Here is a 14,239-nt window from a genome sequence, read left to right as displayed (position 1 = left end):
AGACTATCAAAATATAATACTCAGAAAGCAAACATCTTAGATGCTCTGAAGTAGGATCATTGCTGTTATGCAATAGCTTTTGAACTCTTGTAATAAAGATAATTCTTGTGTGATAATTTGAAGAATTTCTTTAAATGGACACACTTTCAAAAATGTACCGTGGTTAAGCTCATACACAACTTAAACTGATTAAGCATATGGATTTTTTAAAACAACGGCAAGAAAATTAAAACGATTCTTAACAGGATGGAAATAAAACGCTAGCAAGTTTTCCATTGCTCAGTTCTTTAAATTAGGGTGTCAACTTGAAATTGATCTTTCTTTTGAAATGTTAATATCCAATTTCCGTAATTTTATGTAACGGGATACGATTTAATATATCCATTTATTTGTACAGATTTTTGTGCAGTTGCTTTCCCACTGGAAATAATGTCATCTTCTGGACAATTCCTGCACAACACAAATGTACTGCACAACAGGAATGATCCAGTAGATGCTATTTAAGAAGTCCAGTTAGGACAGGAACTCTAAGCCAAGAAGACAAGCCCAAAAGTTTATTATGAATTAATCTTTTATTAAATGGCTATAAAAGCTACATTAAAATCTGGACATCACACATTTACTGATGGAATAGTCCGACAGGGTAGTGAGAATGCTAAATTCATACATTAACATTCACTGATTTAAAGTTCGTAGTGCACATTAGCAGCATCTTCAGAGAAGTTAAAGGAGGAGTCCGACCAGGCCTGATTTAATTGTCAAATGGCAGTGTTTCATTGAGCAGTTATGAAGTGAGCACACCTTGTTCCATAACGAGTCCCACGTGGTCTCAAATTAGCTGCGATTCTCGCACTTGACTTGTTGTCATTGGGCACGTGATGAAGTTTCTCTCGTTCAGCGATGGACGCCGTGCAGATGCATTCCTTTGTTTACAAACACAAAGAAGTAGTTAGTCAAGGTGTGGGTCAAAATGACTTTCTGAACAATAAAAGCATGATCACAGTGTTTTCGTCCTTGCCCAGCTCATGGTCCACTTACTAATTTGAATCTGTAACCTGTTAGACTATAAAATAAGGTTTCAAAAATTGCATTCCTCAATAAATTGCATAACTAAAATTAGATCCAGTATAGATTTAAAACTATTAGGGAAATGAAGCACATCTCATGTGTATGTTGCTAAAAAAAACAGCCTGTTGTAACAACTGTTCTTATAGGCCCTGCAGCTTGTGCTCTAGAAAACTGAGTGCTAAAAGCACGAGCTGTTCTCAGCTAAAGCCACCTCAGGCAACAAGAGCACTCTCGTCCTTTATTGTCTCGCTCTAGTCTCTCAGGAGTGCTCAAAATATCACTTTGCCCTGCTGTGCCGTTCACTGAACAGTATCTTGCACTTAAAATCACTCAAAAAATTATGAAAATATTCCCATTAAATGAAACCTTTTCAATGACAATTAAAATCGAATGGGTTTGTTCTAGTCTTGTATGAACTGAAATTCATTCAGTTATACCTACTAGATGTGCATATTCAGAAAATGAATATGCATGACCACAGCATATTTGACTATGTGCTATGGCCATCTGAAGAAGACATTGGTAGAAAGTATTACCAATATATATATATATTATATTATATTATATTATATAACACATTATACAAATTATATTATATAACACATTATACAAGTTATATTATATAATCATTTTTTTTTTTTTATAAATACACAAAACAAAATTTCTGGCATACAACCAGAAGTGTAAAAAAAAATATATTTGTTTATTCTAAAAGTATTAGAATAGTACTAAACAGCACACCGACAAAAATTAACGCTTGAGATTTTCAGAAAATCTGGAGCAAAAAATATATATATATATTTTTTTTTTACAAATTTAAACCGATTGCACAAAATTAACTTAAATTTTGATGCTCAAGAATTATGTTGCATTAGCTGATTTGAATCAACTAACCGGAAAATGCACTAAAAATCCAATTTGTGGCTCTAACCGATGCATTTAAAAATATTTCTGTGGCAAAGATAACAAGCTCCTCTTCTTTTCATAAGAACTCCTTGCTTTTAAAGTGTTTTCCATCCGAAGAGAATCACACATTCACCAGCTGGAGCTATGAATTGGGACGATCTGTTTCCACATCACTATGTCCACAAAACACAAGCCCAGTGGTGGTTAAACGGTGTGCTAAGCATGCTTTCAGATTAAAAATGCTTTATCCCAATATGTCTCTTTCAAGCTCCCCAGCTCCGCTGTACAGCCTAAGAGCTCTGCAGTCTATCACACGCACCAGTTGCTGATGGGAGTATGGAGTATGTGTGTCCGTATGGACCAGCTGCTTTCCACTGCACACTCACTGGGGTCCGCCACAATTGTGTTTAAGAAGATTATTCTGAAGAGTTTAGCCATGCTGGATTTAGCGTTTGTCGGTTCTGTGAGGTGCAGAAGGCCCAGCGAGAGCCACTGAGACAGAGCAGTCTGGAGGACAATGGAGGTGTAGAATGGCCAGAAATACTGATCTCACAGAGTTTCGATGAATTGAAATGCAATCTGACGGACGTTAATTCACATATTCAAACTTGACAACAGATTTTAACATCAATGACACCAAACGCCATTGGTTCTTGTGTGCAAGATTGAATATATGAAATAATATTCCGCTATTCTAACACTTAAAAATAATTCAAATGTAGTGCACGGGTTGTATTAAGAACTTTTTTTGCACGTTATGATGAAAACCTGCAGTGAAAAATTTCTCCTTTTGTGTTACATGGAAAAAAAGACAGTCATCTGGGTTTGGGATGACCTATTTGGGCACAAACTCTCTATAATGTACTAGACAGCTGCTGTTGCTTAAAAGGATGTGGGGAAATAATGGAAAGGCTAGTAAAGACCCAATTTAAGCACCTTTGCTCATGATGGGTTAACCGAATATCTATAATTCCTTGGTTCATTAAAGAACCTTGCTGGCCTCTTGACCTGGACAGCATAACACTGTCCAAGTGTGACTTGGACATGAACGTACGTGAACGGGTTGGAATGAAGTGGCAAAGCCCTGAAGGTGTAAATGTTATTTGTGTCATTTAAATATGGGGGGAAAAAAAATGCCATTTTTAGTGTTCTGAAATATTTAAAAGCCTGAAAATATGGCTTTATAATTATGATTTTGTATGCTGTCAACAAAGTAAATACTAAGAAATTCATGTAAACTTCAAATAATCGTATATTTCCAGATTTTTTATATTTATATATTATATATATATATATATATTATATATATATATATATATATATATAAAAGCATACAAAGAAAGTTTTCACTAATGGTCTCAGACTTTTGTACCCTATAGATGTAATTGTGATGGCACTAATTATCAATATTCATGCATAAATTATACTTAGGCAACTAAACCTCATTTAGTATTCATGTGGTCACAATAGGAGTGAGCTTGAATAGTGGTTTTGGTGGACCTTTTACTGTACATTTGAGAAGTCATTAACTACCTTTGACAAAGCCAGCAACATCACCTGGGGTCAGTTAAAGATATGCAAACATATTCAAACAATTTCAAACATAACTGCACTAAATAATTACACCAAGTATACATGAACTAAACTGGAATGAAAACATTAAATGGTTAAAGGGTTTAAACTGCATATATATATATATATATATATATATATATATATATATATATATATATATATATATATATATATATATATATATATATATATATATGAATGAATGTGCAGAAAGAGAAGGATTCTTGAAAGAAACTTGAAGTGGCATCTTAACACCTCTTCAAAAGTAATAAAGGTCAGCACATTGATTGTGTGAGTGTGTGTGTGTGTGTGTGTGTGTGTGTGACGAAGAAAGATCCAGACCATTCCTCTCAGTTGGGAAATATTTGCATAGTTAAAGAGTGTGAAATAGTCAGAGTCCAAAGACCCGCACTCCTCATTTAGTACCAACGATCCAACCTATACATTTCCATCAATACACATTCAATTTGCATAACCAACATTTTATATTTTTATGAATGTTTGAATTGCAAAATCTAGTAACCCTAATCTCCCTTTTAATATAGAATAATTTGTCTAAAATCTAAAGAAGAATGACACGCTCAGTGCATTAGGAGAAACTTTCATAAAGTTATAAATATATTGGATTTCATTCAAATCCATTGAATGCAAAACATTAAAACATTTTCAATTTAGATCCATATAAAAACGTTAACTCAATATACTGTACTTGTGTGTGAAAATCTAAAAGCATATAATATAATACAGCATATTAATCAGATGAATCACATATAATATAGCATATTAAAAGCTATTAACTGTGCACTAATTATGTTCTCTACAGTACTGAGTTGTTATCTTAGCAACATGCTAATGGAATAAAATAGTCAAGTCGCCTGTTCATTTCTAATCAGTCGGCTTTGGAAGAGAGCTAAACTATAACTCACCAGTCTAAATTATATCTAAAACAAACGAGTAACCATGCACTTTAAAAACTTCGCACGGACTCGGGTTTCGAAACAAGATGGAAAGAAATTCCCTAATGACCCGCTCCTCTGGGGAAGACACAGACTTCTAAACAGCAGGGTGATGCTGGGAAATCAGGAGCTAACCTATGAATAAGTAAACGCCACTCCGGATCTGTGTTGTTAATCATGGGAGTTCATACGACACGCACTTCCCTTGGGATTTGATCCTACTACATCGTTCCTCAGTGTTATAGCAGAGCCACCAACACGGTCACTTGAATCTCTATGTGATCAGATAATATCAGCAGTTCCCTGATCAACTTTCCTACTTACGCTCACGGTTGTTACGCAACCATCGCACCTGAGCGAACGACAAAGGCTATCGCACCCCTATCCAACAGCTAGGCACGAACCTACACGCATGGACAAATGTGTGCTGCATTTCAACCCATGTATCCCATCACTACATTGTCAGAGTTGCCAGATATGCTGTAATCTTTCCCCCTGGGAGCCTGTAGAAACCAGACACAGAAAATGAAGATCAAACACTGGGCATGGGATCACATGTCTCCGCTGTTCGTTCGGAGCGTGACGCACACATGGCATACAGGGACAGAGGATTTCCCCATACCCTCCCTCACTCTGGCTCTTTTCAGAGGTGGGACGTCTGGTAATCACAAGATTAAGAAAAGAACCACACCACAGATCCAGTCAGGTTTGAGAAGAAAGCCAACTGTGGTGAAAAAATAAAAAATAAAAAAATTCGTTCCACTAGAAGCAATGCTAACTTCAAAGAAGGAAAAAAGTAGCAGTTATCCTCTGATACACTACTTGTATAAGAATCAAATTCAAAATATGTATATACATTTTTTTTTTTTTTTTATTTACTCACTGAGCTACAAAAATAATGTCGAATGTCCATTGAAAACATACAAACTAATAAAAGTATATGAGCTTCCAGAGCTGTGTGGAACAGTTTACCAATGGAAAGAAGCATAAAAAGTGGAAATATAAAAAGTACATTTTTTTAAATGAACTTAAATTGCTCCAAAAATTAACTAAATAAATATTTAAGTAGGGCTGCACGATATTGAAGAAAAATGCAATATGCGATAACTCATTAAATGATGCGATATTCGACATGCGATACGATAATGCTTAAAGTGTGTAAAATAAACTTAAATTATCTTTAAAATATATTTCAAATGATATAACCTGAATGATATTTCACATTCTTTTTGTGACAAAAGGAAACCTTCAGACTAAATTTCCTTTCATAAAATAGTTTCATTGTGTTTACTTTTTATGTGCCACAGGGACATTTTTTATAAAACCAGAAGAAAACCGAGTCAGTTAGCCTGCATCAAAGTTTCTCTTCACATACTTCTCTATGAATGTGAAAAAAGAAAAATGTAGTTAGAACACTTTTATGCTTCGGAGTAGTAATTAAGATGTTCCTGGCAAGGATCCAGGAGCCTCATTTTGAACCCCTGTATTAACTGCATTATTGGTTCACGGGAGGATTAAAATTCTCAGGAGGTGATGCTGAAACTAAAGGAACAACATGTTTGTTGAACACTCACGCACAGACACAAACTTAAAGTCGATGTGAAACGGAAGTTGTGATAGTCTTTTCTTCCCCATTGTGACAAATAAAAGTGAAACAGCATCTCAAACTAGAAAAAAAATGTACGGAGGGACTTGATTTTGTCCACTGCGAATTGATTGGATGGTTGTGCTTTGCTATTGCTGTGATCTCATGTGAGTGACAGGTTGCTCCGCCCTCACGCCAGTAAACACATTATGTTGATTAAAGATTACGAGGTCACATAAATAATTTACCCATGTGCATCTTTTTTTTTTTTATTCATAATAAATACTGCAATATTCCTTAAAAAAAAGAACTGTCAATTTTGATTTCATGGTGACTTTAAGAAAACCTTTGCAACAACTTTCAAGTCCCATTCAAGGAAAGTTTCACGGTCTTCCCTGACATCATTACAAGCGCTACAAAGGACAGTGCAAAGGCACCAGGAAGGAGGATGTTAAAAGTTGAAAGGCCAGATGCTTGTTTTCATAGCTGGTGTGACTCCTCTGCTCCTGTGTCAGAAGAGGGCCGGTGGAAATGGCAGGACATTGGCCTCTGGGGGCCTGAGGGTTTAAATACGGCTTGCTGACATAACTGACCGGAGATCCACGCTTCTGCTTCATTTTTCCACTACACCTACAGCTTTTCCGTCTGATCCCAGAGGGTAAAGATGCTGGATGTTAAAACGGTGAAAGTCAGGGACCAAAAAAGCAGGCATAATAACAATTTATTTTTGTTCTCATAATCGCTTGTATCTTTATCATTCACTTTTTTTCCCCAGTGACGAAGTCAATGCACTGCTCAGCTTGAGTATGGACGAATTTCTCAAGGTGGGAATTTTGATAAATATAGTGATGCACCAATATTAAAATTTCGAAACCGATAACTTGGTTATCGGCTGTAACGTAAAATTAGTTATCAATAAATGGTCGACATTAAAATGTGCACTATTCTGTCTAAATAAATTAAAAACAAAACACTACAACTATTTATTTTAAATGCTATTGTAAATGTGAATTTAGTAGGGATGAAATATGAAAATTTTGGTCGATACCGATAACTGATAATTCGGCATTGATTTGATTTGAACTTCAACATTCTGGTTGCCATTGAACTCCATTGTTTAGAGAAAAATCCTGAAATGTTTTCCTCAAAAAACTTAATTTCTTTTGAAGAAAGAAAGACATGGACATCTTGGATGGCATTGGGGTGAGTAAATTATCAGGAAATTTTCATTTTGAGGTGAACTAATCCTTTAACTGTATTTACCTTTTTTGAATTTTTTGGATTCCAATCATATTTCAAGCAATTCAAAACCATCATGGCGAACGGTGCGCATTTGAAGTGTCTCAGCTAGGAAGGAAATAATCCATTATTTATGAGCTTTAATATATCCGGCAATTTTTTTTATTGGGTCGATAACGATAACATTAAAAATGAACATATAACGGCCGATACCGATATGGTGGCCGATATATCGTGCATCCCTAGAATTAAAGGGATACTTCAGGATTTAGCATTAAGCTTTGTATTTGTAGAAAACCTGTAGTATTTTCGAATTACCATGCTTTCCACCCTCATATCCCCCTGAGACGCGAAATTTATGTATTTTTTGTCTGCAAAATGACGATTTTGACGTCATCGGAGGATTTTTTTGGCCAGAGGCTAAAGACTACAGCCAGTAGTAGGGGCTGTCCCGCATGTTTTCAACCTGCCCATAGAGGGTGGGATCTCACTCACAGAATGTACACATAGTGTCAGTCGTCTTTCTTTGGAAGCTAAGCTAGCAGGCTCTTGTTCTGTGGAGAAAGCTGAGTAGTAGGAGAAAGCTGAGTAGTAGGAGAAAGCTGAGTAGTAGGGGTTACCATCCTCTTTTTCCCGGACATGTCCGGCCGTCGAGATCGTCCAAAATGTCCGGGATTCGGCTTTTGCTTTCTGCAGTCGCCATTCATTGTTTACATGAACACCTTTTGTTTCAATCTAACTGAATTCATTCCGATTGGTGAATCTGAATGTAGTGTTTACATGAACGCTAAACAAGTGATCGGTTGATGTGCGTTTTAACATTGCTGAGAAAATTCCCACTCCTCCGGGAGAGATACGAGACCGGTGCGTCTCGGTGTCGGTTATCAGTAATCACGCCACCGGCCTCGCGCCGTTCTCCCGCGCCCCTCAGCCTTGTCCTGCTCGCCACAGTAAACATAATGAATGAATGGCGACTGTAGAACGCAAAAGCCGAATCCCGGACATTTTTGGGCGATCTCGAAATCCCGGGCAGAGCAGACTCGTCACGGAGACTCACTAGTAGCCTAGCCTTGTTGTTTACTGCGCTCTCTTACCGGTAGGCGTGGCTTGGGAGTGGCCTCCTAGGGCAGCGAAGCAAGTGCATTCTGGGAGTTGTCTTTCATCCACATTAGCCAAAAATACATTTTCTGGCTTTTCTCAGTCTAGAAAGCTCCAAATTCAAAAATAATTTCACATTTCTTAACATAAATGACCCATTTTAAATACACATTCATCTTTCCAGAGGTGAAGTATCCCTTTAAGGCAACACAACATTATAATGTACAATATGAAAAACTAGATACTCATTTAGAGATTTGCTAAAGATTATACTTAACAGTGTTATTAAATTATTAGTGTTTTTAAACATCAACTTCAAGTGAGTGTTAGATGACAAATATCTTTTACTGGCTGATATATATATAAATCAATAAATCAAAAAGTTTTTTAAAAATCTAAATGTAATATCTAATAGCCAATATGATATTGATTATTGATGATAAATGCTTGAGTTTTTGACTTGTGTTTTGGCTTGTGAAATATACAGTATGTACAAGCCCTGATTTATTTCTAACAAAAACTCTGACTTCCTCACTGGGCTCAAACTAATCCACAGGTACGCCACTCGAAAGTGGTGAAAAAAGTCCCTAAAACTCCCATTTACCTCGTTCAGTTTTTACCTTTCATGGTTACCGGATCTTTTTATTTAAATCCTTCTCTATTGTAGAGAATCCATACAGTCGCATTAATCACTTTCAATGTGAGGGATTCAGCCCAGATTAAAGCATCATTATTACTAACGTCTTCAAAAACCTTGCCAAACCAAACCAACGTGGCCACCTGTCAGTTTAAGCCGATCTCAAAGGAGAGAGAATGTTAAAACACATGAATTATTGCCAAACAAATGTTTATGATAGAAGATCAAATGTCTTCACTGCGCCTACACAAAGCAAATATGTATTAATCTTCAATGCAAATGATTAAGTACCTGCTTTGGGTTTCTTGACAATCATCATTCTTGCTGTTCTCAGGCTGCTCAGATGTTTGAGCGGGTGTTTGTTGAGATCTAGAACTGCGATTCTTCAACAGGAGGGAAGTTCCTCGTCCGGACTGACCTCGACTCCTTCTGCGAGCCACTTTACCCACGGGCCCTGACCTCACCCGCCGGACTGAAGAGCTGGAGCTGTGAAGAGTCAGAAATCAGTACTCGAAACTCACTCAGGGACATACAGTGACTGTATTTGGACAGACTTAAGTATAAGGGTCTTTCCTTGCCATTAATGACTGGATAACACACATACGTCTCCTTCGATTAATAATAATGGCCAGTGCAGTGGCTGTGATATACATAAACCTACCAACGTCCGTTGCCATGATTTTTGGAATGACTTATTGCGAGAGGAAAAAATTAAGTTTTTCCACTTCCTTTTACTTTTAACTGGATGATTTTACACCGAAGTAACAGGACACCATACACACACTGATTTACACCTGCAGTCCTGAATGATACACCCTGTTTACTGTATTCACAAAAAACACACACACACCCTCATATAATTACACTTACTGTATCACAAAACATAGCATAGCCACACTAGTTATCACTGCGTAACAGATGACTAGACAGTTCAACATGTATTAGTGTGGAAATTGCTATTGACTAAGAACTGGTACTGACTACATTCAATGAACATTACGGTTTAAATAAACCACGTTGTATGTATTTTTTTATGCAAATAATCATTCAAATAAACCATTAAAAACTAAACAGCATAATTACATCAACTAAATGTATTTTCATGAGTTATCTATATTAATACATAGTTTTATTATGCATCTGCCAAAAAAAATGTTAATTAGTATTTGTTTAATGCCTCCTTGTTTGCCTGTAAAGAAATTTTTTCAAAATTTGTTATTTAGGCTTTAAGCAAGAAAAAAAAAATTGGTAAAGACAAAAACTAAATTTAATTGTAATTTTAATATCATATATAATATTACTAATATAGTATTTATTCATATTCATTATTTTTAATATTTCTATTTATCTTCAATTTATGTTATTTCTGTTTAGTAATTTTATTACTTCAACATATTTCAGTTAATTGTCAAGGCATTGACAAAATATTATATTATATTTTCACTGAAAACAAGTCTAAATACCTTATGCAATTAGCTTCTTAATTAAATGTCTCTTGTTTTAGGATTAAAATGCTTTTTCGCAGTGCAGACCAACTAGCGTTTGCTACCTATATGATGCAAAATCTATGCCAGAGTATCCTGATCTTTTGTACAAAGCTGGGAGTTTTTCCAATATTATTTCTAATACCCTATTTATGCAAATCTGGATTTTCTGACTACCCTAAAACACCTTTAAAATCACTGATTCCTTCCATGACTGAACAATGAATATCTGTATTTCAACACAGCCTGCTCCCCAGGTATTCAAGCCTGTTTTTCTGGGATCAGGGTGAAGTGATGAAAACTTGAGCTGGGTGATTGGACACACACAGCGAAACAGCCCCTTTATTTCCTCATCATGTCAAATTAGAAAATCCATGCCCTGACCCTCAGTGACCCCATTCTGTCTTAAGGATCATTCTAATGACACTAATGCAGGAGCTGATGGGAATGTCAGGTATATGTATACATGCTTATCCAACTTTTATCAGGAGAAAGGATATAGAAAAATTTCAATTGCACATTTTCCAATTATTTCAAACATTGAGGAACTATGGGATATTACGTTGGATGCAGCCACCTAGAAATATGGATTAAACCATTTATACCTAAATCAACAAATTACAAAACGATGCCTAAATCTAGGCATCTTAGCAATGTTCTGTATGAACACAAGCCTTCATAATAAAATGCAATGACGTGCACATGAACTTGAATTTCCTGCAGAGAGAGAGATAATCAGATACACACACACATGCAAACAGGTGAGTTAGACACGTAAAACTATTTCAACTAGCCAGAAGCATTTTCCCATACGGTTAAAGCTCCAGAACCAGATTAATTCTTGCTCAGACAAAAGTACAAAGCCATAAATTATGTCACTCTGTGGCGACAAAAAAAAACAAACAAAAACACAAGACCTGATTGGTGACATCCATCTATCTTTAACAACCTGAACATTGTTTAAAGGGAGAATTCACAGAAATATAAAAATTCTTTCATGATTTACTCCCTCATCTCGTTCCAAACCGGTATGACTTTATTTCTTCTGAGCAACAAAAAAGATATTTTGAAGAATGTGCTGGCTGTTTTTTTCCGTGCAATTACAATTAAAGTGTTAGTTCACCCAGAAATGAAAATTCTGTCATTAATTACTCACCCTTCATGTCGTTCCAAACCCGTGAGACCTTCGTTCATCTTTTCAGAACAGAAATAAAGATAGACTGCAACGTAATTGCCACTTCCAAGGCCCAGAAAGGTAGTAAACACATTGTTGAAATAATCCATGTGACTACAGTGGTTCAACCTTAATTTTATGAAGCAACAAGAGTACTTTCTGTGCGAAACACAAAACAAAATTTGTGTGTCAGTCTCTGACGCTGTTCAGAAAGCTCTTGATTTCATCAAAAATATCTATTTATTTATTTGTGTTCCGAAGATGAAGGTCTTACGGGTTTGGAATGACATGAGGGTGAGTAATTAATGACAGCATTTTCATTTTGGGGAGAACTAACCACTGATCTATATAGAATGACTCTGTCATTCTATATAGATCAGTGGAACTAACCCTTTAATAAGGACTGGAGCTTTCAAGCTTCAAAAATGATGCAAAATTAACATTAAATCATCATAAAAGTTGTGTGATTCGCTCGCAAACTGGACATCGCTGTTTTCTGAGAAATATGCTATAAATTAGGATGAATTTCAGGATTTTATTTATTTTTTATTTTCAATAATAATAAAATAATTATTAATAAGTAAATAAAAATAATAAGTTTTAAACATTCATTTTTATTTTGTAATTAATACATTTGTAATGATTTCTTCATTTTATTTTCAAGAGGCATATACTTAATTATTGTAATTCCATTGAATACTTTTTTTGGTGTTGCAAAGAAAGAAAAAAGTCATTTGATCATTATTTACTCACACTCAAATTTCAGAACAATTACCTTGGAGTAAATAATGACAAACTTTTTATTTTTGGAAGTATCCTATTTATATTAGTGTATTATATTTAACAGTTCTGAGGCAGAGGAATTGCAGTCAATTAAAATGTACCAATTAACGAAAACCCATTTAAACACAAAAGGGGACAGATTATTGACTCCTTGTACATCTCTCTACAATCTTGCCTCTATTTCTTTCACACACCTGTCTTCAGTAGCACCTCCATCTGAATCTTGAGAAGGGAGTCGCTTCTCCTTGACCCCACCCTGAAAGGAATTCTGGGACCGTCTACTACTGCTCCTCTTGGTTCGAACCTGAATCACATATTTCTTAGACTGAATATGTACATAGGATAAATGCATAGCAAAAAAGGTGTCAAAAGTGTATCTTCTCTCAGAAATATGATACAGACAATGGAGTTGCTGATACCACATTGTAATTTTAGATTTCAAATAATGCAAAGGCCATGTTTAAGGCCAAATATGTGGTTTATCTATATACAAAGGTGGTCATAAAAGCAGGTGCACCTGTGCCTGAGCGAAGGAGGTGGAGATTCTTGCTTTGGGGAGGCGGCTGAGGGCAGAGCTCTTCTTGGCAGGAGAAGATTTGGCAGCTGTACTGTTCTTGCCTGATTCCAAAATGTAATGCTGAGCCACTTTCAGCAGTCGTGTGAAAACATTCTTAGCGCTGGAGCCCGGAGCCTCTGTAGAAACACAAAAGAAACATAATCTTAAAGTCTCAAGAATCACAGATCGCAAGACTTGGAAGTGAAAGCGCAGTATATGTTTATCTACATTTATACAAATATATCATACACACACACTTTTAGCCGTGTTTCCACCGGAATTACCCGGAACAATTTGTCCCAGCAACTTTTTTTCCCCTCAGACCTGTTGCTGTCTGCGTTTCCATCGTGGTCTAAAATACCGTGAAGATTAGGCAAATTAGTCCGGTGACGTAGGACTGCGCGCAACTTTCCAGTTCCCGCTGAATTTCAGCCTCCGCATATAAGCTTAATAAAGCCTGAAGTCGGTCCATCGGTCAAATTTTTAAAACTCCACTGTTGATTCGAACAGCAAACAACTCTTACTGCGCGCACCGCAAAAGACTGGTGGTTAAAATAAAAGGCTGCATGGAGTCAACCAATCGAAATGCTGCGTGAACTTGAGTGCCCAAGTCCCACCCCTGAAAGTTCCTTAACTTTGAGAAAGTACTACCTTGCGAGTTGGGACTCTCTGAGGGGGAAATATTTACCCGGAACTTCATTTAGACCCTGGTCCCTGCGGTCAAAACACACCAAGTACCACCACAAAGTTCCTAGTTCCTGGGGAAAGTTCCTGCAGTGGAAATGCGGCTTTGTGAGTAAATTTAAAAAGTAGTGCCAATTGGTCAATGGGTGAACTTCTGCAACTGGAAAGTTGCAGTATATTTCCAGATACAAACAAACATCACACAACAAATGCGCCCACAGCACAAAAGTGAATGTTATCAGACTCTATCACATTTACACAGGTGCTGCCGGCCTGCTCTTGCTAATGCAGGCTGTGTGCTGGAGAACAGATATCCATGTCAGCCACATATGCCACTAGGGATTCAGCCTGTCCCCTGTAATCTCATCAACAGAACAAGGAAATGTGGGCTGTATTGTATTTCAAAGCGTCTGTTTTGGTGGTTTTGAGTCGGGTAGGTGACAGAGTACAGTTGGTAGATACGCTCTCTGCTTGAGTGTAATTCGCTTGACATT

General features: G+C 36.5%; 1 protein-coding gene across 1 annotated transcript in view; it reads right to left on the bottom strand.

Annotated features, from left to right (window-relative positions):
* Positions 1 to 559: 559 nt before the first annotated feature.
* Positions 560 to 14,239, bottom strand: part of LOC311070940 (uncharacterized protein) — a 39,443-nt gene continuing 25,763 nt past the window's right edge. The window contains exons 12-15 of the mRNA XM_084095080.1: positions 13,023 to 13,198; positions 12,700 to 12,809; positions 9,356 to 9,550; positions 560 to 923 (exon numbers count right to left, since the gene is read on the bottom strand). Coding sequence (XP_083951206.1) covers positions 830 to 923; positions 9,356 to 9,550; positions 12,700 to 12,809; positions 13,023 to 13,198 — 575 coding nt within the window. The 3' untranslated portion in view covers positions 560 to 829. The remainder of the gene's footprint in view (positions 924 to 9,355; positions 9,551 to 12,699; positions 12,810 to 13,022; positions 13,199 to 14,239) is intronic.

This window comes from Abramis brama (assembly GCF_963993115.1).
Source record: "Abramis brama genome assembly, chromosome: 20".
Taxonomy (NCBI): domain Eukaryota; kingdom Metazoa; phylum Chordata; class Actinopteri; order Cypriniformes; family Leuciscidae; genus Abramis; species Abramis brama.
This window is presented reverse-complemented; position numbering and strand designations above follow the sequence as displayed.